At 50.8% G+C, this 25422-nt stretch overlaps 1 protein-coding gene across 1 annotated transcript; it reads left to right on the top strand.

The window, feature by feature from the left end:
* Positions 1 to 18501: 18501 nt before the first annotated feature.
* LOC128822351 (serine/threonine-protein kinase PAK 1-like) lies at positions 18502 to 23041 on the top strand (the record flags this gene model as incomplete). Its single annotated transcript, XM_054004046.1, has 6 exons — positions 18502 to 18593; positions 19222 to 19339; positions 20190 to 20289; positions 20732 to 20928; positions 22563 to 22700; positions 22964 to 23041. Coding segments are annotated over 6 exons (723 nt in total), but the record flags the coding sequence as incomplete, so codon positions are not given.
* Between the last annotated feature and the right edge of the window lie 2381 nt (positions 23042 to 25422).

Genomic DNA, 25422 nt, shown 5'->3' with positions numbered 1-25422 from the left:
TTGGCTCTCCCAATTGAGAGGTAGATAGTATGTGGATGTTACAATGTATAGTGATGTTATTGTAATATATCCTCCCATAGCCTTATTTCCCCTCCCCCTTGTAACAGCCTTGGTAGTCAGGGCTTTTGGGGAGGGCCGGCTTGTGACCAGGAGGCGCGGTGTAACAACACCTGACCTCCAATCAAGATGTAAGAAAGTAATCTCCACCAGTGGACAGCAGAGAAAGAGTTGACTGATAAAACTTTGGAGGGGCTAAGGGTATAAAAGGCAGAGCATCCGTTTTGTAGATGAGCTGCTCGTAATGGTCATAGAGACTCCCAGTGCTGCAATTTTTCCTTATTCAGTCCTCTGTTAAGGTTTATTAAACCTTTAACATTTTAAAAGTGAGGGTCATTTCTCAGATGTGCAGTGCTTTGGGCTATTATATTAGTCAGCTTTCCTTTGCTTGGGTCCCATCTGAGTGCTTCGTTGGGGTACAGGCTGTAGGTACTTGGTGCGCTCTTGGAGTTACTCTTGGATCCCTTGAACAGCAGGGTTTGGCCCACAAAGGGAATTTGTGCTTCTTTGTGACAGAAGAGAACTCCCCAGGCTATTTTGCGTTTGCTGTACGGATGGTTGGTTATTGCTTTGCATCAATTCACAGGCCAATATAGAGGGTTTGCATTGTGATGTCAGGGCATGGTTGCCATGCGGTCATGGTGACATCAGAAGGTTGCTGTGGTGCACAAAAGGCCTCAGCGTCAGAGCAGCCCTAGGCCTTGCTCAGTGCAGGATGCTCAGTGCATCCTCCTGGTTGAGGCACGTGTCAGTGGGCAGCTGCACACTGACAAGAGCCTTGTTTTTTCTCGTGTTGGAGTGAATCTGCGCAGCAGTGCTACAATGATTGAGCAATTTGCTGCTGCATTTGTCACTGCTTACGGCGTTTCTTATTCCGCCTATTACCTGACTAACCTGGCACGTAAGTAGAGGTTTTCCCTGGGTGTAACCAAACCTGGCTTTTGTATGTCTTCCTGCTCTTAGTGACTGAGTTATTTTGAAACAGAAGGAGCATTAGGGTGCCACTGGTTTGGGAAAGCTCCTGTCAAGAGATTCAGCTAAAAAGGGGGTGTCTGTAGGCACAGGGGCAGCATTTGCAAGGGAACCTGCAGGGGTTCTGTTCCCTCCACGGGAGAGTCTGAGGCAGCAGAATCTGTCATTTCCTCAGATTGCTGGGACAAGCAAGACAGCTTTGAAAATATAAACTGGAGAACTCCTTGGAAGGCCTTCTAAAAACTCTGCAGTTGTTCCCAGAATTCAGGGAAAGCTTCTTTCTTTTTACATTTTGTCATGAAAGGATTTGACTGCCTAACTTGACCCTTGTCTGAGTGCTAAAATAGTGATTCCCTTTGCAATGAAATGCTAACTCCAAAGCAGTGACTATCTGCTCCTGAATCCTAGAGCTGCTGCTGTACTGCATCACAATAGAGCTGCCACAGCTCAGTGGAGTTTTGGGGAAGCTTTTCTGGGCAACTGTTTCCAGCAAGTTAATGAGAATTAGTTCATACCATTGATTAAAAAAAAAAAAAAGGTACTGGAAGGAGAGGATTTTAAAAGATATTTCATGTGTTTGGTATAAGAGGAGCATTGAGTGTGAAAGAACAATTTACATTTTCTTGATCATGTTTATATTAATTTACTGGCTAAACAGGCCAAAGTGTAAGCACGACCAAGAATATGGTCCTGATCTCTTGCTGGTTGTGTGAATGAAATGTGTCTCCTGGAGGGATGTTGTGAAGCGGAAAATACTCTGTTTGCGATTCTTGTTCTGTGGGATTCACCAGCCCAGGCAGTTTTCTGACAGCATCTGCTTCATTTTCTCTTGCCCACTTCAGGTCACGTGAAGCATGTATTCAGCGGTGCTGATGCTAAGGTGAGTGAGCAAGGAACATTTCATGTTGGTGGTGTTTAAGTATTGTAGAGAATGCTGTGAGCTTAGCCAGAACAAGTAGACTGTACAGGGCCAGCCATGCAGGCCAAAAGAAAAACCAATTTCATTCCTTCAACAACAAACACATAGGCAAATCTGGGTATTTCCTAATTTCCATCTCAGAGCCTTGAAGACTTAAAACTAAGATTTGCAGAGAGAATATTGCTTGTTAAAACCAAACACGGAAGAATACTTAATAAACAGCAATTTCCTGTAAAGTTCAATTAGTGCATTTTAATAAAGCCATAGTGACTTACACTTTCATTCCAATCAAACATCAGGACACTTCCTAAGAAGATGTGGTTGTACAACAAGAAGGACAATTTAAAATTGTGAATACAGTATTTGAAGTCAAAGGGGCAACTTTGTGGTGGGGGAGCTGCGTGGGCCCAAAGGACCCAGGGGTGCCGGTCAAGAGCAGCTGAAGGTGGGCCAGCGCGTGGCCAGGGAGCCAAGAAGGCCAAGGGTGTCCTGGCCTGTGTCAGCAAGAGTGGGGCAGCAGGAGCAGGGCAGTGAGCGTCCCCCTGGGCTGGGCAGCGCTGCGGCCACAGCTGGGAGTGCTGTGCCCAGTTGTGGGCCCCTGTGAAGCAGAAAGTCCTTGAGGGGCTGGAGCGTGTGCAGAGGAGGACACGGGAGCTGGGGAAGGCTGTGGAGTGCAAGGCCAAGGAGGAGGTGCTGAGGGAGCTTTAGCCTGGACAACGGGAGGCTCGTCAGGGCCCTTCAGGCACACTTCCATAGATCCATAGAGGACAGCGCTCACCCCAAGGCCTGCTTCCCTGCCAAACATCCCCGCTCTGCATCCATGTGCTTTAGCCACCTGAGCAGGTGACACTTCCAACTTTTGGTTTCTTGGCTTGCTAGGAGGAGAAGCCCTGCTCATTTTCTCTCTTCCCAGCAAGCAAAGATGCTTCTGCACAAGCTTTCCTGCCCTTTTCATGCACCGAATGGGATTCTGATCCACTTTTACTTTTCCATGTCTGCCGCAGCAATAGCAAAGGCCTTGCTGGCTATTTCCTACTTTTCCATTTCACAGCTTTCAAGAGCTAAAAGCTCCCTTGTGCAGAGGCTCTGTGCCTTGCAGATAGCAGCCAGGGAGGACTATCAAATTCCTAGGCAAACAGAGTTCTCTTGAATTAGCCCATTTCAATCTGGTCGGAGTGACTTAGAATGCCATTGCTAAGAGAGCTGATGATTTCTCCTTCCAAGAGGTGGTTGTAGATGTGAGGAGAAAGGAGGTTCTAAACCATAGGTAACGGCCTGTCCCTCATGTTTCTCTCTTGCCACAGATGACAGAAGCAGCAGCAGTCTCCGCCCCGGCTCCCTCTGCTCCTGGAGAAGAAGCCAAAAAGGAGGAAAATGAGCAAGACGACCACAAGCCTGCAGCTGTGGTCACAGCAGAGCCTGATGCTTCCGAGAGAGTAAGTGCCAGTTGTGGGTGGTGCTGTCTTTAGTGCAAGGCAGAGCTGCAAGTTTCTGAGCAGCCAGCACTTGCTGTTGCTGGCTGAGGATGCTGAGTGCTGGAATCCCGCAGGACGCGGCCATTTCCTGCAGGCAGGGACAGCTAGAAATTGGCCTTTGGCCTGTCACCTTGAGGCACCCAAGAGCTGGGGGCTGCGGCTCAGCTTCTGCCTGCTTGGCTCAGTGAAGCTCTGTCTCTGGGCTTCTGCAGGGCCGTGGCCAAGGGCACAGGTGCTAGTGCTGGAGGTCACAGGGCTTTCTTTGGTTGTTTTCCCTTTGTGGAAAAGTGTGTTTGGCTTGTGGAAGTGTTCTGCAGTTTTCTGGAGCAGTCCTTCACTTCTAAAGTCTCTTATGACCCGGCGATCTTTTGGCTTTTGATAAGCGGCAAGGAGATGATTGCGTTGTCCATGAAGCTGGGGCAGGCCATTCTTGTGAGGTGTGGCCAAAGAAAGCAAGTGCCTCGTTGGGAAGGCTTCTTGTCCGGCAAAAAGCAGAAGGGGCAAGTTTCTGTGGATGCGTTTTGGGATGAAGGCTGCAGCTTTGGAAATGGCATTAGTGCCTCGCGTGGGGGTGAAGCTGCAAGTCCTTGACTGCTGTCTTGTGTTGCTGAGAAGAGGAAGGATATCTTGTAAATGTGGGTGCTCTATTTGAAGTCAAAGGGGCAAGTTTGTGGTGGTGGGGGAGCTGCGTGGGCCCAAAGGACCCAGGGGTGCCGGTCAAGAGCAGCAGAAGGTGGGCCAGCGCGTGGCCAGGGAGCCAGGAAGGCCAAGGGCGTCCTGGCCTGTGTCAGCAAGAGTGGGGCAGCAGGAGCAGGGCAGTGAGCGTCCCCCTGGGCTGGGCAGCGCTGCGGCCACAGCTGGGAGTGCTGTGCCCAGTTGTGGGCCCCTGTGAAGCAGAAAGTCCTTGAGGGGCTGGAGCGTGTGCAGAGGAGGACACGGGAGCTGGGGAAGGCTGTGGAGCGCAAGGCCAAGGAGGAGGTGCTGAGGGAGCTTTAGCCTGGACAACGGGAGGCTCTTCAGGGCCCTTCAGGCACACTTCCATAGATCCATAGAGGACAGCGCTCACCCCAAGGCCTGCTTCCCTGCCAAACATCCCCGCTCTGCATCCATGTGCTTTAGCCACCTGAGGAGGTGACACTTCCAACTTTTGGTTTCTTGGCTTGCTAGGAGGAGAAGCCCTGCTGATTTTCTCTCATCCCAGCAAGAAAAGATGCTTCTGCACAAGCTTTCCTGCCCTTTTCATGCACGGCATGGGATTCTGATCCACTTTTACTTTTCCATGTCTGCCGCAGCAATAGCAAAGGCCTTGCTGGCTATTTCCTACTTTTCCATTTCACAGCTTTCAAGAGCTAAAAGCTCCCTTGTGCAGAGGCTCTGTGCCTTGCAGATAGCAGCCAGGGAGGACTATCAAATTCCTAGGCAAACAGAGTTCTCTTGAATTAGCCCATTTCAATCTGGTCGGAGTGACTTAGAATGCCATTGCTAAGAGAGCTGATGATTTCTCCTTCAAAGAGGTGGTTGTAGATGTGAGGAGAAAGGAGGTTCTAAACCATAGGTAACGGCCTGTCCCTCATGTTTCTCTCTTGCCACAGATGACAGAAGCAGCAGCAGTCTCCGCCCCGGCTCCCTCTGCTCCTGGAGAAGAAGCCAAAAAGGAGGAAAATGAGCAAGACGACCACAAGCCTGCAGCTGTGGTCACAGCAGAGCCTGATGCTTCCGAGAGAGTAAGTGCCAGTTGTGGGTGGTGCTGTCTTTAGTGCAAGGCAGAGCTGCAAGTTTCTGAGCAGCCAGCACTTGCTGTTGCTGGCTGAGGATGCTGAGTGCTGGAATCCCGCAGGACGCGGCCATTTCCTGCAGGCAGGGACAGCTAGAAATTGGCCTTTGGCCTGTCACCTTGAGGCACCCAAGAGCTGGGGGCTGCGGCTCAGCTTCTGCCTGCTTGGCTCAGTGAAGCTCTGTCTCTGGGCTTCTGCAGGGCCGTGGCCAAGGGCACAGGTGCTCGTGCTGGAGGTCACAGGGCTTTCTTTGGTTGTTTTCCCTTTGTGGAAAAGTGTGTTTGGCTTGTGGAAGTGTTCTGCAGTTTTCTGGAGCAGTCCTTCACTTCTAAAGTCTCTTATGACCCGGCGGTCTTTTGGCTTTTGATAAGCGGCAAGGAGATGATTGCGTTGTCCATGAAGCTGGGGCAGGCCATTCTTGTGAGGTGTGGCCAAAGAAAGCAAGTGCCTCGTTGGGAAGGCTTCTTGTCCGGCAAAAAGCAGAAGGGGCGAGTTTCTGTGGATGCGTTTTGGGATGAAGGCTGCAGCTTTGGAAATGGCATTAGTGCCTCGCGTGGGGGTGAAGCTGCAAGTCCTTGACTGCTGTCTTGTGTTGCTGAGAAGAGGAAGGATATCTTGTAAATGTGGGTGCTCTATTTGAAGTCAAAGGGGCAAGTTTGTGGTGGTGGGGGAGCTGCGTGGGCCCAAAGGACCCAGGGGTGCCGGTCAAGAGCAGCTGAAGGTGGGCCAGCGCGTGGCCAGGGAGCCAAGAAGGCCAAGGGCGTCCTGGCCTGTGTCAGCAAGAGTGGGGCAGCAGGAGCAGGGCAGTGAGCGTCCCCCTGGGCTGGGCAGCGCTGCGGCCACAGCTGGGAGTGCTGTGCCCAGTTGTGGGCCCCTGTGAGCTGAAAGTCCTTGAGGGGCTGGAGCGTGTGCAGAGGAGGACACGGGAGCTGGGGAAGGCTGTGGAGCGCAAGGCCAAGGAGGAGGTGCTGAGGGAGCTTTAGCCTGGACAACGGGAGGCTCTTCAGGGCCCTTCAGGCACACTTCCATAGATCCATAGAGGACAGTGCTCACCACAAGAGCTGTTTCCTTGCCAAACATCCCCTCACTGCATCCATGTGCTTTAGCCACCTGAGGAGGTGACACTTCCAACTTTTGGTTTCTTGGCTTGCTAGGAGGAGAAGCCCTGCTCATTTTCTCTCTTCCCAGCAAGCAAAGATGCTTCTGCACAAGCTTTCCTGCCCTTTTCCTGCACCGAAAGGGATTCTGATCCACTTTTACTTTTCCATGTCTGCCGCAGCAATAGCAAAGGCCTTGCTGGCTATTTCCTACTTTTCCATTTCACAGCTTTCAAGAGCTAAAAGCTCCCTTGTGCAGAGGCTCTGTGCCTTGCAGATAGCAGCCAGGGAGGACTATCAAATTCCTAGGCAAACAGAGTTCTCTTGAATTAGCCCATTTCAATCTGGTCGGAGTGACTTAGAATGCCATTGCTAAGAGAGCTGATGATTTCTCCTTCAAAGAGGTGGTTGTAGATGTGAGGAGAAAGGAGGTTCTAAACCATAGGTAACGGCCTGTCCCTCATGTTTCTCTCTTGCCACAGATGACAGAAGCAGCAGCAGTCTCTGCCCCGGCTCCCTCTGCTCCTGGAGAAGAAGCCAAAAAGGAGGAAAATGAGCAAGACGACCACAAGCCTGCAGCTGTGGTCACAGCAGAGCCTGATGCTTCCGAGAGAGTAAGTGCCAGTTGTGGGTGGTGCTGTCTTTAGTGCAAGGCAGAGCTGCAAGTTTCTGAGCAGCCAGCACTTGCTGTTGCTGGCTGAGGATGCTGAGTGCTGGAATCCCGCAGGACGCGGCCATTTCCTGCAGGCAGGGACAGCTAGAAATTGGCCTTTGGCCTGTCACCTTGAGGCACCCAAGAGCTGGGGGCTGCGGCTCAGCTTCTGCCTGCTTGGCTCAGTGAAGCTCTGTCTCTGGGCTTCTGCAGGGCCGTGGCCAAGGGCACAGGTGCTCGTGCTGGAGGTCACAGGGCTTTCTTTGGTTGTTTTCCCTTTGTGGAAAAGTGTGTTTGGCTTGTGGAAGTGTTCTGCAGTTTTCTGGAGCAGTCCTTCACTTCTAAAGTCTCTTATGACCCGGCGGTCTTTTGGCTTTTGATAAGCTGCAAGGAGATGATTGCGTTGTCCATGAAGCTGGGGCAGGCCATTCTTGTGAGGTGTGGCCAAAGAAAGCAAGTGCCTCGTTGGGAAGGCTTCTTGTCCGGCAAAAAGCAGAAGGGGCGAGTTTCTGTGGATGCGTTTTGGGATGAAGGCTGCAGCTTTGGAAATGGCATTAGTGCCTCGCGTGGGGGTGAAGCTGCAAGTCCTTGACTGCTGTCTTGTGTTGCTGAGAAGAGGAAGGACATCTTGGAATTGTGGGTGCTCTATTTGAAGTCAAAGGGGCAAGTTTGTGGTGGTGGGGGAGCTGCGTGGGCCCAAAGGACCCAGGGGTGCCGGTCAAGAGCAGCTGAAGGTGGGCCAGCGCGTGGCCAGGGAGCCAGGAAGGCCAAGGGCGTCCTGGCCTGTGTCAGCAAGAGTGGGGCAGCAGGAGCAGGGCAGTGAGCGTCCCCCTGGGCTGGGCAGCGCTGCGGCCACAGCTGGGAGTGCTGTGCCCAGTTGTGGGCCCCTGTGAAGCAGAAAGTCCTTGAGGGGCTGGAGCGTGTGCAGAGGAGGACACGGGAGCTGGGGAAGGCTGTGGAGCGCAAGGCCAAGGAGGAGGTGCTGAGGAAGCTTTAGCCTGGACAACGGGAGGCTCTTCAGGGCCCTTCAGGCACACTTCCATAGATCCATAGAGGACAGTGCTCACCACAAGAGCTGTTTCCTTGCCAAACATCCCCTCACTGCATCCATGTGCTTTAGCCACCTGAGGAGGTGACACTTCCAACTTTTGGTTTCTTGGCTTGCTAGGAGGAGAAGCCCTGCTCATTTTCTCTCTTCCCAGCAAGCAAAGATGCTTCTGCACAAGCTTTCCTGCCCTTTTCCTGCACCGAAAGGGATTCTGATCCACTTTTACTTTTCCATGTCTGCCGCAGCAATAGCAAAGGCCTTGCTGGCTATTTCCTACTTTTCCATTTCACAGCTTTCAAGAGCTAAAAGCTCCCTTGTGCAGAGGCTCTGTGCCTTGCAGATAGCAGCCAGGGAGGACTATCAAATTCCTAGGCAAACAGAGTTCTCTTGAATTAGCCCATTTCAATCTGGTCGGAGTGACTTAGAATGCCATTGCTAAGAGAGCTGATGATTTCTCCTTCAAAGAGGTGGTTGTAGATGTGAGGAGAAAGGAGGTTCTAAACCATAGGTAACGGCCTGTCCCTCATGTTTCTCTCTTGCCACAGATGACAGAAGCAGCAGCAGTCTCCGCCCCGGCTCCCTCTGCTCCTGGAGAAGAAGCCAAAGAGGAACAAAAGGAGCAAGACGACCACGAGCCTGCAGCTGTGGTCACAGCAGAGCCTGATGCTTCCGAGAGAGTAAGTGCCAGTTGTGGGTGGTGCTGTCTTTAGTGCAAGGCAGAGCTGCAAGTTTCTGAGCAGCCAGCACTTGCTGTTGCTGGCTGAGGATGCTGAGTGCTGGACTCCCGCAGGACGCGGCCATTTCCTGCAGGCAGGGACAGCTAGAAATTGGCCTTTGGCCTGTCACCTTGAGGCACCCAAGAGCTGGGGGCTGCGGCTCAGCTTCTGCCTGCTTGGCTCAGTGAAGCTCTGTCTCTGGGCTTCTGCAGGGCCGTGGCCAAGGGCACAGGTGCTCGTGCTGGAGGTCACAGGGCTTTCTTTAGTTGTTTTCCCTTTGTGCAAAGGTGTGTTTGGCTTGTGGAAGTGTTCTGCAGTTTTCTGGAGCAGTCCTTCACTTCTAAAGTCTCTTATGACCCGGCGGTCTTTTGGCTTTTGATAAGCTGCAAGGAGATGATTGCGTTGTCCATGAAGCTGGGGCAGGCCATTCTTGTGAGGTGTGGCCAAAGAAAGCAAGTGCCTCGTTGGGAAGGCTTCTTGTCCGGCAAAAAGCAGAAGGGGCGAGTTTCTGTGGATGCGTTTTGGGATGAAGGCTGCAGCTTTGGAAATGGCATTAGTGCCTCGCGTGGGGGTGAAGCTGCAAGTCCTTGACTGCTGTCTTGTGTTGCTGAGAAGAGGAAGGATATCTTGTAAATGTGGGTGCTCTATTTGAAGTCAAAGGGGCAAGTTTGTGGCGGGGGAGCTGCGTGGGCCCAAAGGACCCAGGGGTGCCGGTCAAGAGCAGCTGAAGGTGGGCCAGCGCGTGGCCAGGGAGCCAGGAAGGCCAAGGGCGTCCTGGCCTGTGTCAGCAAGAGTGGGGCAGCAGGAGCAGGGCAGTGAGCGTCCCCCTGGGCTGGGCAGCGCTGCGGCCACAGCTGGGAGTGCTGTGCCCAGTTGTGGGCCCCTGTGAAGCAGAAAGTCCTTGAGGGGCTGGAGCGTGTGCAGAGGAGGACACGGGAGCTGGGGAAGGCTGTGGAGCGCAAGGCCAAGGAGGAGGTGCTGAGGGAGCTTTAGCCTGGACAACGGGAGGCTCTTCAGGGCCCTTCAGGCACACTTCCATAGATCCATAGAGGACAGTGCTCACCACAAGAGCTGTTTCCTTGCCAAACATCCCCTCACTGCATCCATGTGCTTTAGCCACCTGAGGAGGTGACACTTCCAACTTTTGGTTTCTTGGCTTGCTAGGAGGAGAAGCCCTGCTGATTTTCTCTCTTCCCAGCAAGCAAAGATGCTTCTGCACAAGCTTTCCTGCCCTTTTCATGCACGGCATGGGATTCTGATCCACTTTTACTTTTCCATGTCTGCCGCAGCAATAGCAAAGGCCTTGCTGGCTATTTCCTACTTTTCCATTTCACAGCTTTCAAGAGCTAAAAGCTCCCTTGTGCAGAGGCTCTGTGCCTTGCAGATAGCAGCCAGGGAGGACTATCAAATTCCTAGGCAAACAGAGTTCTCTTGAATTAGCCCATTTCAATCTGGTCGGAGTGACTTAGAATGCCATTGCTAAGAGAGCTGATGATTTCTCCTTCCAAGAGGTGGTTGTAGATGTGAGGAGAAAGGAGGTTCTAAACCATAGGTAACGGCCTGTCCCTCATGTTTCTCTCTTGCCACAGATGACAGAAGCAGCAGCAGTCTCCGCCCCGGCTCCCTCTGCTCCTGGAGAAGAAGCCAAAAAGGAGGAAAATGAGCAAGACGACCACGAGCCTGCAGCTGTGGTCACAGCAGAGCCTGATGCTTCCGAGAGAGTAAGTGCCAGTTGTGGGTGGTGCTGTCTTTAGTGCAAGGCAGAGCTGCAAGTTTCTGAGCAGCCAGCACTTGCTGTTGCTGGCTGAGGATGCTGAGTGCTGGAATCCCGCAGGACGCGGCCATTTCCTGCAGGCAGGGACAGCTAGAAATTGGCCTTTGGCCTGTCACCTTGAGGCACCCAAGAGCTGGGGGCTGCGGCTCAGCTTCTGCCTGCTTGGCTCAGTGAAGCTCTGTCTCTGGGCTTCTGCAGGGCCGTGGCCAAGGGCACAGGTGCTCGTGCTGGAGGTCACAGGGCTTTCTTTAGTTGTTTTCCCTTTGTGCAAAGGTGTGTTTGGCTTGTGGAAGTGTTCTGCAGTTTTCTGGAGCAGTCCTTCACTTCTAAAGTCTCTTATGACCCGGCGGTCTTTTGGCTTTTGATAAGCTGCAAGGAGATGATTGCGTTGTCCATGAAGCTGGGGCAGGCCATTCTTGTGAGGTGTGGCCAAAGAAAGCAAGTGCCTCGTTGGGAAGGCTTCTTGTCCGGCAAAAAGCAGAAGGGGCGAGTTTCTGTGGATGCGTTTTGGGATGAAGGCTGCAGCTTTGGAAATGGCATTAGTGCCTCGCGTGGGGGTGAAGCTGCAAGTCCTTGACTGCTGTCTTGTGTTGCTGAGAAGAGGAAGGACATCTTGGAATTGTGGGTGCTGTATTTGACGTCAAAGGGGCAAGTTTGTGGTGGGGGAGCTGCGTGGGCCCAAAGGACCCAGGGGTGCCGGTCAAGAGCAGCTGAAGGTGGGCCAGCGCGTGGCCAGGGAGCCAGGAAGGCCAAGGGCGTCCTGGCCTGTGTCAGCAAGAGTGGGGCAGCAGGAGCAGGGCAGTGAGCGTCCCCCTGGGCTGGGCAGCGCTGCGGCCACAGCTGGGAGTGCTGTGCCCAGTTGTGGGCCCCTGTGAAGCAGAAAGTCCTTGAGGGGCTGGAGCGTGTGCAGAGGAGGACACGGGAGCTGGGGAAGGCTGTGGAGCGCAAGGCCAAGGAGGAGGTGCTGAGGAAGCTTTAGCCTGGACAACGGGAGGCTCTTCAGGGCCCTTCAGGCACACTTCCATAGATCCATAGAGGACAGTGCTCACCACAAGAGCTGTTTCCTTGCCAAACATCCCCTCACTGCATCCATGTGCTTTAGCCACCTGAGGAGGTGACACTTCCAACTTTTGGTTTCTTGGCTTGCTAGGAGGAGAAGCCCTGCTCATTTTCTCTCTTCCCAGCAAGCAAAGATGCTTCTGCACAAGCTTTCCTGCCCTTTTCCTGCACCGAAAGGGATTCTGATCCACTTTTACTTTTCCATGTCTGCCGCAGCAATAGCAAAGGCCTTGCTGGCTATTTCCTACTTTTCCATTTCACAGCTTTCAAGAGCTAAAAGCTCCCTTGTGCAGAGGCTCTGTGCCTTGCAGATAGCAGCCAGGGAGGACTATCAAATTCCTAGGCAAACAGAGTTCTCTTGAATTAGCCCATTTCAATCTGGTCGGAGTGACTTAGAATGCCATTGCTAAGAGAGCTGATGATTTCTCCTTCCAAGAGGTGGTTGTAGATGTGAGGAGAAAGGAGGTTCTAAACCATAGGTAACGGCCTGTCCCTCATGTTTCTCTCTTGCCACAGATGACAGAAGCAGCAGCAGTCTCTGCCCCGGCTCCCTCTGCTCCTGGAGAAGAAGCCAAAGAGGAACAAAAGGAGCAAGACGACCACGAGCCTGCAGCTGTGGTCACAGCAGAGCCTGATGCTTCCGAGAGAGTAAGTGCCAGTTGTGGGTGGTGCTGTCTTTAGTGCAAGGCAGAGCTGCAAGTTTCTGAGCAGCCAGCACTTGCTGTTGCTGGCTGAGGATGCTGAGTGCTGGACTCCCGCAGGACGTGGCCATTTCCTGCAGGCAGGGACAGCTAGAAATTGGCCTTTGGCCTGTCACCTTGAGGCACCCAAGAGCTGGGGGCTGCGGCTCAGCTTCTGCCTGCTTGGCTCAGTGAAGCTCTGTCTCTGGGCTTCTGCAGGGCCGTGGCCAAGGGCACAGGTGCTCGTGCTGGAGGTCACAGGGCTTTCTTTAGTTGTTTTCCCTTTGTGCAAAGGTGTGTTTGGCTTGTGGAAGTGTTCTGCAGTTTTCTGCAGCAGTTCTTCACTTGTACACTCTCTTTTGGCTTTTGATAAGCTGCAAGGAGATGATTGCGTTGTCCATGAAGCTGGGGCACGCCATTCTTGTGAGGTGTGGCCAAAGAAAGCAAGTGCCTCGTTGGGAAGGCTTCTTGTCAGGCAAAAAGCAGAAGGGGCAAGATTCTGTGGATGTGTTTTGGGATGAAGCCTGCAGCTTTGGAAATGGCATTAGTGCCTTGGGTGGGGGTGAAGCTGCAAGTCCTTGACTGCTGTCTTGTGTTGCTGAGCAGAGGAAGGACATCTTGGAATTGTGGGTGCTGTATTTGAAGTCAAAGGGGCAACTTTGTGGTGGGGGAGCTGCGTGGGCCCAAAGGACCCAGGGGTGCCGGTCAAGAGCAGCTGAAGGTGGGCCAGCGCGTGGCCAGGGAGCCAAGAAGGCCAAGGGCGTCCTGGCCTGTGTCAGCAAGAGTGGGGCAGCAGGAGCAGGGCAGTGAGCGTCCCCCTGGGCTGGGCAGCTCTGCGGCCACAGCTGGGAGTGCTGTGCCCAGTTGTGGGCCCCTGTGAAGCAGAAAGTCCTTGAGGGGCTGGAGCGTGTGCAGAGGAGGACACGGGAGCTGGGGAAGGCTGTGGAGTGCAAGGCCAAGGAGGAGGTGCTGAGGGAGCTTTAGCCTGGACAACGGGAGGCTCGTCAGGGCCCTTCAGGCACACTTCCATAAATCGCTGCATGATAGTGCTCAATACAAATGCTTTTTTTTCTGGAAATATCTTCTCACAGCATTCAAGTGCTTTTGACACTTGATTTGTTCACTCTTTCATCTTTTGGTTTCTTCCTTTGTTAGGAGGACATGTCCTGTTCATTTTCTCATTTTTTAGGAAGGGAAAGCTATTTTCCTCCATGTTTCCCGTCCTTTTCCAGCTCTTGTCGATATTCTGCTAGCTTTTTCTTTTGTAAGTTGACATTTCTGGAGGATGCAGTATTTTTGCATGAGATCACTTTGTTTGGGGCAGTGAGCTTGGTGCAGAAGGAGCTGTTCTGGTGCCAGGCCAGTCAACAGGGCCTTGCACTTCGCGTTCATATTGACAGTACCTCTGCTTTTTTGCAGCCCAGGGAATCAGTAAATGTGGTTTGGGAATTGAGCAGGAAATCATTGCTCTTGCATTCCAGCTGGTCCTCAGAGATCAGAGGAGCTGGAAGGAGCTGGGCTTTATTTCTGATTACAGCCCCGTTAGCACTCTCAGTGTTGTCAAGTCCAAGAGAAGCACTTGGCCGAGCACAGATGCTGCAAGAGTGCCATTCCCAGTGCAATGCTCTAGATCTGGTTGCATTCCATAAGGACCTAAATGCTCCAGATTCCCCGGGAGTGTGGTTTATTGAAGCAACAGGAGAGCAATCTCAGGAGTGCTGCTGATCAGGGCAATGGCTACCAAGTGTGTGTAGCAACAGAAATGATAGGAAAGAGAGATTATAAGAGTGAGTTCTATCTATCTATCTATCTATCTATCTATCTATCTATCTATCTATCTATCATCTATCTATCTATCTATCTATCTATCTATCTATCTATCTATCTATCTATCATTTGTATAATTGAATCTTCTTGGCTCTGGTCCAAAGCAGTTGGAGGTGCAAAGTTCACTTAAAGCATCCCTTTCAGGAGAGGATTAGAGACACGTTCTGTTGACCGATTCCGAGCAGGCAGAGCTGTTTCCCCCTCCAGATATGGTGGTTTTTTTTCCCCTCAGAGCTGTTTTCCACCTCCAGCCTCTTCTTCCTGAAGCCCCCAGTTATTTTTTAATTTTCTGCCTGTCCCAGAGAGGTGGAAGTATTCCATGTTTTAGGTGGTGAAGAGAACATGAACTCCAGAAGTGTCTCTCATAAAGGGTGAGCTCACCCAGGAAGCCACCTGCAGAGGCAGGATGGAACTGTGGGACTGGGCTGGGTGTCAGTCACTACTGAAAGACAAACAGGACATGGCAGGAGCAGAGGGAGGCCCTCACCAGACCCCTGAGAAATGCCACACCTTCCCTGTCAGCTGCCTGAGAGGCTGTTGGAGCTTCAGCCCCAGATGGCCCCTGATTGTAGTGCCAGGGTCACTTTGGAATCTGTGCCTCCCCACGGGCAGAGAATGACCCAGGAGAGCAGCAGCACAGTGCTCTGGGAACGTGTGAGCCCATCAGTCCTTGAGTCTTGGCCCACAAATGTCCTATGGAAAGTTGAAACCCATCTTCTCTTGCTTTCTGTGCAGATCCTTCCAGAGAAAGAGCAGGAGCAGATTGCCTTATCAGAGATGCCATGCCAGACTCAGGGAGAGCTGAGAGCCCGAGAGCAGGAAGAGCAGCTCAGGCAGCAGGTGGAAGAGCCACAGGAGAATGGCCAGGTAAGCCTGACTCGCCAGGTGTCAGAGGGAAAGGGCAGGAAGAGGGGCATAAAACAGAGCTCTTGGGAGTGAGGAGGCCAGGAGTCCCAGAGGCACTGAAAGCACAGAGCCTTGGAATCTGCAGGGATCAGCACTGGGACAAGAGAGCTCCATTGGAAGCAGGTGTGGGTAGGGAAGGAGAAAGAAGTGGCTGAATAAATGTGATTTTGAGGCTGCAAGAGGAAAAAGCTGAGCCTTATGGCAGCTCCCAGTCACTTGCTCTGCATTTGTGTGTACAGAATATCAAGGCAGAGCCACAAGCAGAGCAGCCCGAAGCTCAGAGTGCCATCACAGAAGTGAAGAAGAGGAACCAGGAAGACACGAGAAGAATTCAAGAGGAGATGAATCTCCATCAGCAGAGGGGCGATCAACAAAACCAGGTGAGTGAAAGAGTGGCAGCCACTCCACTCATGAAACATCCTCTCTCTTGTATTTTAGAGAACTTGAAGGAACAGCTGGACACAGACTTTCAGAAGGCTCACGCTAAGATCAAGGCAAGGGAGAAGAGGCAGGAGGAAGAAATGAAAATCATCAGAGAAAAATTTAATCCCCTCCCTCAGGCTCTACAAAAGCAAGTGAGTGAAAGAGGGATAGCCATGGCAGTCACCAAACTGGTGGTTTCTGCCCTTCTGGCCTTCCCAGTGCAGAGCAGCAGGGAGCAGGGTGATGCCTCTGAGTGCCATCCTGCTCTAGTGTGTATCACAGTCACTCAGAAGGACATTTCCTGGTGTGCTGAATCTCAGCTGCTGCCCTGGACAGTGGGACTTGTCCTTTGGCCTTTTGGCCAGCAGTCATCCAAATTGATTCCTGCTGGCCTGTTCCTGCTCTCCTTGTTTCTTGAGGTGTTTTTACAGGGGAAGATGGTGACCCAGATGGAGGATTGAAACAAGCTGTCTGTATCCCTTGTAAATCTGTTCTTTCCTCACAGTCAGTGACTCTTGACTGACAGGGACAAGCTGTAGTCTCTGACTGCTTTGTTCTGTTTGACTCGAGGTGCAAGTGTTGACATCTCACCGGGCAGCCGGCAAAGACTTCCGGCAAATGAGTGGCACTGAAGAGCCCCGAGGCTGGCGTGAGGCACAGGAACTGTCCCCACCAAAGGTGCTACAGGTTGGGCATGACCTGAAGATGGTGCAGGAAAAGAAGACACAGTGGGGGGAGGACGAACACTTGAACAAGGAGCTGCACGTGTGTCTGAAGCCCTTGGAGGGGGAAAGGAATCCTTGAGTGGAAGTAGAATGGTCATTGTGGCAGTGATCCTTCAGAAAATCCATGAAAATGGACCATGAATCTGGCCATCCACTCAAGTAGAACTACCCTTTGGTTTTGACCCATCCAGTCTGAGAAGTGGACATCAGAAAAAAACCACTTAAGAGCCCTGCATGTTGCTGGCAGCACCTTCCTAAGGGCTTGCATTTGAAATGGAATCTCAGGCTAATCTCTGCCAGCCACCTTTCTGACATAAACTCATTTCTTGTCCCAGATCTACAAGGGCTTTGTCACCAAACCTGCTGCAGCAGCAGCATGGTCTAAAGGAGCCTTTGCTCTCCACCCTGAGAAGCGGAGCCGGGGCGGTTTGTTCATCTCCAGTGCTGACCCAGCTGCTGCTCAGCAACAGGAGATCAAGGATGACTCCCTGGAGCTACGGAGTACGTCTGCTGTATTTCTTGTCTGAGGAACAGTCTATGGTGTGCAGGTGCCAGCATAGCTGTACCAAATGTTTTTCCTGAGTTTGGTGTCCCAGGGACGTTTAGAGACATTTCCCCACAGGAACTGCTGTAGAAAAGCAGTCTCTGTGCTGGCCACCTGTGCCGCAGAGCTGTCTGCCTGGTTGTTGTTGTTACCCAGCCGAACACAAAGGGTTCAAAGCTCCAGGCTCTGGGTCTGCCATTTGAATCTCCTGGAAGCTGGGATCTCTGCTTTAAAGTGAGCATCTTGCATTTTGTTTCCTTCAGGGAAAATAGTGAACATGGAAAATCCCGTGATGAAATACACGGAACTGGAATATATTGGCAGAGGGTGAGTTCAACCACAGTCACTTCTATATAACCATGGGCCAGGTGTTTTTCTGGTGGAATATCTATGCATTGTGAAGTCAGAACAGCTGCAAACAGACATCTATCCCCATGTTCAGACACTGGGGATAGATTGTCCCATCTCTCAGTGCTGCTCCGAATTCGTGAGTGTGCCCAGAAGGCATTGGCAGAGACACCTCCATGCTGCCAAGTTCTTGCCTGCAGCAAGGAACAGGACCTGGAAGATCTCCTTGTCTCTCAAGTGTGGGACAGTTCTGTGTTAATTTCCTGAGCATTTTTGTATATCTCCAAATCATACAGCCACACTAATAAAAGGGGAAGAAACGTGCTTGCCTGAAACAGCAACCTACTCCCTGATAGCTGTCAGATAACAGTTCTCAGGAACATTTCTTTCCAAGAGATTGCAGAAGGAAATACTCCATGGTCAGGATAAAAACTGCACAGTTTAGAACCTGAAACCCAAGATGAAAGAAGGAGCTCTCCTTAGGAGCTGAGCAGTAAACAGCAACGCTTCAGGGACAGGCCCAGTGCCCATGCACTTGAGAGGAAAATGCATCATCTGCCTTCGGGCAGAGCCCGCCTGCATCCAGCAGGTTTTAGGCATTTGCAGCAGAGATCTCCTCTGTGGGCTGGCTTTCACTGCAAGATCTAAATGTCTTCTTCTTTCTTTGCTGCTTTTTTGTTTCTAGGACTTTTGGAGATGTTTGCAGAGCACTTGACAATGCCACAGGAGAACAGGTAAATGTCAACATCTCCCGCAGGTCCTCTGGTGTGAGCAGCTGTGGCTGGAGTTTGAGTAGAGCTGTGCTGAAAAGGCACAAGAAGCACAGACTGCTACCAGCCTGCAAAATACATTTGGGACAGTCTTTGTCCTTCTCAGCTGCCAGAAGGAAGGCAAGGAGGGCAGCAGTTCCTTTCAGAGAAGGATGTGCTCATTTGCTCTCCATTGCTAAAACAAAGGTGGTGCCTTTGAGCATCTCACTGCTCTTTGGGGCTACGGCTTCAGAGTCCTGAATTCTCACTTCTGCTTGCCAGCAAATGCATCTGAAAGTTACTGGTAGTTCCTTAGCCACCTGCAGTGCTGCACTGGAGAACTGCACGTAGGGAGAGATCTGCACGGCGTCCCTAAAAGCCCTAAGCCCTGCCCATAGCCCGAGATGTATCCACAGAGTATTAAGGCATGGATTACTTCTTCTGAATCCCAGACAAAGCAGCAGGGAGTGTGCTCAGAGCTTTGTGGGTGATAGTTGAGACACCACAGTTACCAAGTGGACAAGGCAAAACCTCAGTGGCCACGTGTCCTGTAAGTGGCCTCCAAGGGAGCAGAGAAATGGGCTGTTGCAATGTCAGTTCCTAATTACTGCAATGCCCAGTCACAAGGCAGTTTGGCACAGCTGGGCTGTGGCATTGCAAAAGCACTCGCTCCATGTGCCTTGCGGTCTTGTGCCGCCAACTTCTCAAGTTACTGATTTTCAATGTCATTTTAGGTGGCCATAAAGAAAATAAATCTCCAAGAACTGAGGAAGAAGGAACTAAGAGTCTATGAACTCATGGTCATGAAGACAAATAAGAATCCCAATCTGGTCAACTATTTAGACAGGTGAGTTGTTGTGAATGTTTGTTTACATATTGCAAACATGCATGGTAAAATTCCACTTTGTTCACTGGCAGAAAATAGAGCTGTAATTATTGGTTAATTATTATTGCTCTGCTCATCTCCAGTGGATGGGAAGAGAGTGCATCTTGTCTGCATGAGTCTTCCCCGGTACACAGAGTTCTAAAATTATTCAAAAACCTGCATCTGTCATATCTTACTAAATCAATAGCCTGTAAGTTCACAGCCACCACATTGTTTTGGGGCTTGGTTTTTTTCAAGAGTCCTCTTACGTCCAGATAAACTAACATGGATTTCCCTTGGATTGTGTCCCCTCTTTTCCATTGCTTTGCATGCCAGGAAGACTAGTTGCTTATTTCCAGAAACACACAGTTTGACAGGTTTTTGATCTGTTCCTAACCTGCAGTTTTTACTTGCTGGCTATTGAAGACATCTCCTTTTTTCACAGCTGTGCCTTTCTTCTTGAGACAGAATGCAAACAATGCACAGCCTAGAGGGAATATCTATTCCTTTCATTCTGTCCTTGTCACAAAGGGACTTGGAAACAATAGTCAATCAAGAAAACAACCTAGCCATGCATGTTTATCTCCATGCTCTTGTTTCCTTCTTTCAGCTACCTTGTGGATGGGCAGCTCTGGCTGGTCATGGAGTACATGGACGGAGGCACTCTGAGCGATGTCATCAGCGAGACCTACCTGTCTGAAGACGAGATGGCAGCCATCAGTCGGGAGGTCAGCAATCCCACCTGTGCTGCCCAGGGCTTGGGCAGGATTGTCTGGGAAACAGGGCTCCAACCTGGAGTGATTTCATGTGCCAAGCTTTGTTTCTGTGTTGCTGGTATGCTATGGGCAAGTAAAAGCCTCTCAAGTGAAATGCCTGCCAGTGCCCCTGCACTCACAGTACTCAGTTCTTGTACTCATATCTCCTACTGTTGTATTCTCACTCTGTCTCTTGTATTTGTATTTGCTGTTCTCCACCTTGCTTCCCTAAACTTTCATCTCGAGCCTGTCTGCACTGCATTCCTTGCCTGTAGAAGCAAATGTGCTTGTGGCAGCATTTGAAATGATCAGCAAAGAAAAAAGAGAGACTCATTTCTCTCAGTCCTCAACTGAAAAGGACAGTAGTGCAGCCAAAATGCTCTTTGCTTCAGGAAGGTGACTGTTGTGATACTTCCAAGTCTGTGCTGAGGCCAGCAACAAAACCTTTGTCATGCAGCCTCCCACCCCAAAGTGATCCACTTCACACCAAAGGGAGGGACTTTTTCTTTCTTGGCAAAACCCCTCACTTGTCCTCTGCATGGAGAAAGCACATCCACAGCAGCAGCAGCCATGCTGGCTGGTTTGCAGGGGACAGTCTACAACAACAGCAGCTGCTGTTGCTCTTTCAAAAGCTGACATGCCTTTCCTTAGAAAGGTCCTGCTCTGCAAGTGGTGGAGCAGCAAGCTCTTCCTCGCAATGGCACTCTGTTCTGCCATTACTCTCCATTCCCCTGCAGAGGGAATCTTTTAGAGCTGTTTCCTTTCTTGTATAATGAAATCACATCATTAATTTTTGCCCTCCTGTTTCTGTTTTCTCTCTCAGTGCCTGCAAGGCCTGGATTTTCTTCACTCGAACCACGTGATCCACCGAGATGTGAAGAGCAGCAACATCCTTCTCAGAACCGACGGCTCTGTCAAGCTGGGTCAGTGTATTCTTGGTCAGGTGCAGCATTCCAGGGACGTGGGCTGTGGGGCTGCTTTGAGTGACTGCCAGCTTCCCAAAATTGGTGTTGGTGGCAGTGCAGGGAACCCTGCCACAAACTGTGGGCACAGTTGCAACATGCACAGAAGTATGACAAGGAACAAGGAGTCAAGAGTGGCGTTGCTCTGTGTGTGTCCCTTCCAGAGGGAGGGAGCTGCAAATCTAAAGCTTCAGAAAAATAAAAGGCTGGAGGTAGTCTAAAAAATGAGGCTTTTTTTTTGAAGTGGCCAATTCCATATTTCCTTGTCTAAAGCCCTGAGGAAACAGAGCGTGGACAGTTCTCCAGGAGACTCAACAGCACATTCTTAGACTGAGAGTGGGGAATTCTTTGGCTTGATTTCCTAACTTGAGCTGGCTTTCATGGTATGTTTTTTTCTCCACAGCTGACTCTGGCCTCTTTGCTCAGCTCACCCCTGAGCAGAGTCGACGGAGCTCAGTGGCCGGCACTTCTGGGTGGATGGCGCCTGAAGTGGTGACAGGTCAACCATGTGGCCCCAAAGTGGACATATGGTCTCTTGGAATCGTGGGCATCGAAATGGTGGAACGAGAAGTTCCTTACTGGAATGAAACTCCTGTTTCGGTAAGGTGCAAATACTCACTGATCCCGCTTGTCTTTCTCACCTGTCCCATGGTCAGTGTGCCATTGGACAAAATCCCATTGCCATCTGCTGGCACCACTTCCACCAAGGTCCCCTTCTGAAAATGTCCCTGCAGCACATCAGCATCTGCTGTCGATTTGGTTGCATCAGAAGGGAAGAGGAAGGTAACCAGTTCAGAAACCTAACCAGTTCAGAAACCTGCCATTTTGGCCTCCAGCCATGCCTGACACTTTTCACTTGCTTTTTGAACAATGTTGGAGCTCTGTCTCTGAAGAAAAGGAATTTTTCCGTGGAATGGTTGGATGTGTGATAAATATCCTTCAAAATAGAGATTGAATCTTCCTAGTTTCAATTTTAGAGAAAAAGAGAAAAGAAAAAAAGAAAATGGAAAAGGAAAAGGAAGAGAAAAGGGAAAAGAAAAAAAGAAAAAGTAAGAGAAAAATGGAAAGGAAGAGGAAAAGGAAGAGAAAATAAGAAAAAAAGGAAAAGGGAAAAAAAGAAAGAAAAAAAGAAAAAGAATAAAAAAAAAAAGGAGGAAAAACCACCAAAGCAATGCCCAAGCAAGTTCTGCTTGCTTTTCCCTTCATTTACCACAGCACATCAATTTTCCTCCAAACTGTAGCATCTTTTCCCAATCCTGTGGGTCTTCAAAACTTTCAGGCTTTCAAATCATCCATACATTGTTCAGTCTTGCGTGTGGGTGGCCTGGATAAGTTTAGGATGTGTTTTTCTCCGACTGCAGTTAGAATTGTACACTAAACTCTTGGCTGTTTCTGGGTACTTTAACAAGTTGATGAGCTTGCAGCCAGGTGCCCGGGGCTGGGATCCAATGTGGGCGGTTGACGCCGGTGCTGTGTTCCTTTACCACAGGAGCAGGGCCACCCCTGGCTTGCACAATTCTAAGGAGAGTGAGGACTCCAGCTCCCCACCATGTCCAGTGGCTGAGCACAGCTGCAGAGAGACAGGATAAAACCCTCTTTGTGACCTTTGGGGGTGTGGGAAAAGCGAAGGAATTTTTCCTCTGGGTTGAAGAAGAAAGTAACAAAGTCTCTTTGGTCACCATCTATTTCAGTGCCACCAGCACAGAGCTGTCACTATTGTGGTGGGCATTTTCATGGAGACTCCCAGGCCTCCTTCCATTGTTATTTCAGTCTATTTTAGATGGATTCTGCATCTGCATTTTTTTCAAGAGGAGAAAAAAAAAACAAAAAACTTGATGATTTTTGTTTCATGGAAGCTGTGCTAAAGGGACCAACAAGCACTGCAAAGATTCCTTTCATGTAATAATCCTTGGAAATAGTATGGATAGAATAAACTCCCCCTTCCAAATAGCCTGTCAGGCTGGTGCAAATCCTCAGAGAAGCAAAACATGCTTTTGCTGATGTAGTTCCCACTAACTAGGTCAGTCAATGAAATCAGCTGCCAAGGCAAGATGTGCTGAATGTTGGAAAAGCTGTGGCTGCATCGGGGTTTGGGTTTTTGGTTGGTAAAGGAAAGTCATCTCTGGGTCTCTCCAGGGCAGTTTCTGCAGAGTGGAGCTTAAACAATGGGATCTGAGAGAGCACTTACAGATGGGAAAGAAGCAGCTGGAGCCTTATGTTTCCTTTTTCCCCAGCCTCAACTCCTGATAGCCATACGAGGGACACCAAAGCTGCAGCAGCCCAACCGATTCTCGCCTTGCCTGCGTGACTTCCTGAGCTGCTGCCTGCTGAGAAACGAGGCACAGCGCTGGTCAGCCAAGGAGCTCCTGCAGGTAAAATGCAAAGGGGCTGCAGGTGAAAGAGTGTCTGAGGGATGGGCTCCTCCTCCAGTGAGGTCCAAGGCATCAGATGAGCCCCCGTTCCTCCTCACCTCCACTCTTGGTGCTGTTCAAATGAAAACAGTGAAGAATCCTAGACTGGGCTGGCAGGGCCCTGTGAAGGTCATCTGGTCCAAGTGTCCTGCAATGAGCAGGGACATCTTCAAAGAGATCAGGTTGCTCAGAGCCCTTTCCCACCTGACCTGGAATACCTGCAGGCATGGGGCACCTACAAGCTCTTGGGACAATCTGTGCTGGTGTTGCACCATGCTCTGAGTAAACAAGTTCTTCCTTAGACCTACTCTTGATCCCCATTTTGTTTAAAAATATTTGCCCACATTCTATTGTTAAATGGCCATGTTAAAAAAGATGTCCCCCATTTTCTTCAAAGCCACTCTGAAGTCTTGGAAAGTGGCAATAAAGTCTCCCTGGGGCCTGTTCTTCACAAAGCTGAATAACTCCACCTCTCTCCGCATTTCCTGAGAGGACAGGTGCTCTGTTTTCTGGCTGTTTCTGGAACCCAAGGAAGCCAGTCCTGGCAGAGCAGTCTGGAGAGATTTGGCTGTGGGCAGGAGGGGCTGTGGGGGGCTCACTGTGAGCCTCTGAGGGGCCCTGGTTTCTGCCCCCCACCCCACCCTTAGAGGTTTCTGGCACGCAGACAGGGGCAGCTGAGAGGGACTTGTCCCAGCCCCATCTGCTGCCTGGCACGCTCAGGCAGAGGGGAACTGGCCCAGGCTTACTGCCAGGCTGTGTGGCAGAGAGGGAACTGCAGCAGCCAGCGCCACTCGGCTGGCCCTGCTGGGAAGGAAGGTGCCATCCAGCACAGGAGGGGCAGGGCATGCAAAGGTAGACACTGCTCTGTCTCCCTGTGGAAATTAGCACGGTGCCTGTCTCTCAAAGACAGGGACCTATGTGGCTCATTGGAGTTTCCTGAAAGGAAGAAACCCCAGGGACAGAAAGCACCATTTCTAGAGCACTGGCAGGGCAAAAATCCCAGCTAGATGGAGAAACCAGAATAAAGGGATAAGTGGGATTCTGGGCCAGGTTTGCCTGTGATGGCAAGGTCCTGCACATAAAAGATGGAGGTGCAGATGGTCCCATTGGTCCTCTTTCTGCATCTTTCTAGGAGCCAGAGGAATCCTCTGAAATACTGAGCTTGGAAAGTCACGGTTCATTGGTTTTTGTTGTTTTTTTTTCCTTTGGGCAGCATCCATTTGTAACACTTGCTGAGCCTGCGTCCTGCCTGGTGCCACTGATTGTTTCAGTGAAGAAGAGGAAGGAGACAAGAATGTGATAATCACATCAGGACCATTACCATTGACTTAGAGTAGGATTGTAGGTTAGGGTTGTGATTAGGGTTATGGTTAGGGTTAGGGTTAGGGTTAGGGTTAGGGTTATGATTAGGGTTAGGTTTAGGGTTAGGATTAGAGTTAAGGTTAGGGTTAGGGTTAGGGTTATGATTAGGGTAATGATTAGGGTTAGGGTTAGGGTTATGATTAGGGTTAGGTTTAGGGTTAGGATTAGAGTTAGGGTTAGGGTTAGGTTTATGATTAGGGTTATTATTAGGGTTATGATTAGGGTTATGATTAGGGTTATGATTAGGGTTAGGGTTAGGGTTATGATTAGGGTTAGGTTTAGGGTTACGATTAGGGTTAGGGTTAGGGTTAGGGTTAGGGTTAGGGGTTAGGGTTAGGGTTAGGGTTAGGGTTAGGGTTAGGTTAGGGTTAGGGTTAGGGTTAGGGTTAGGGTTAGGGGTTAGGGTTAGGGTTAGGGTTAGGGTTAGGGTTAGGGGTTAGGGTTAGGGTTAGGGTTAGGGTTAGGCTTTAGGGTTAGGGTTAGGGTTAGGGTTAGGGTTAGAGTTAGGGTTAGGGTTAGCGTTATGATTAGGGTTAGGGTTAGGGTTAGGGTTAGGGTTAGGGTTATGATTAGGGTTATGATTAGGGTTAGGGTTAGGGTTATGATTAGGGTTAGGTTTAGGGTTACGATTAGAGTTAGGATTAGGGTTAGGGTAAAGTTAGGGTAGGATTTTCTAATCGGACTTGGAACAATAGGATTGGAAATGAATAAAGTTTCTGAAACCACACTTCTCCTTGAAGATTCCCTTCTTTCTCACTCTGTGAATAACCTCGTGATTTTCTTATGAATTGTCAGTTGTTTCCAAAAGGTGGAAAGTGACACTTATGGAGTCTTTGGCACAGTGTGGAAGTGGGGAAAGCTCTTCTTCATTCATCTTCTCCAGACCACGCTGCCTTTGGAATACGGCCCACTGGTCTGTTTTTGCCCAGCTGTGGTACTTCTAGTTGAGGCAGAAAAGGCAATGGCATTAGCAGGAAAAACCAAAGGGGGAGTGGGGAAGCCAAACCATCCTGTGCTGATGCAGGCCTTCAGCTGTGACTCCAGAGCATTTGGGCGCTTGCCACTTGGATTTGTATCCCTAAGTGCAATGTCTCTGGCTGGAGGAGAGCCTTGCTCAGCTGAGAAAGCAGCAAGATCAGAGAGGGTGCTCTGAAAGGTCTCCTGCGGTTCAGAGCTGTCAGCGACTGTGAGGTGAGAGCGGGCCCGGCCTTGCCCGGGCTGGAGCCGCAGCAGAGCCCCGGCAGAGCCCGGAGCAGCCTGAGCCTCGGCAGAGGCAGGCTGACAGGAGGCCCTTGTAGCTGCAGGAGGCAGCAGCCCGGCC

This window comes from Vidua macroura, chromosome Z (assembly GCF_024509145.1).
Source record: "Vidua macroura isolate BioBank_ID:100142 chromosome Z, ASM2450914v1, whole genome shotgun sequence".
NCBI lineage: Eukaryota > Metazoa > Chordata > Aves > Passeriformes > Viduidae > Vidua > Vidua macroura.
The sequence above is the reverse complement of the archived record's forward strand: the minus strand, read 5'-3'. Positions and strand labels throughout refer to the sequence as shown.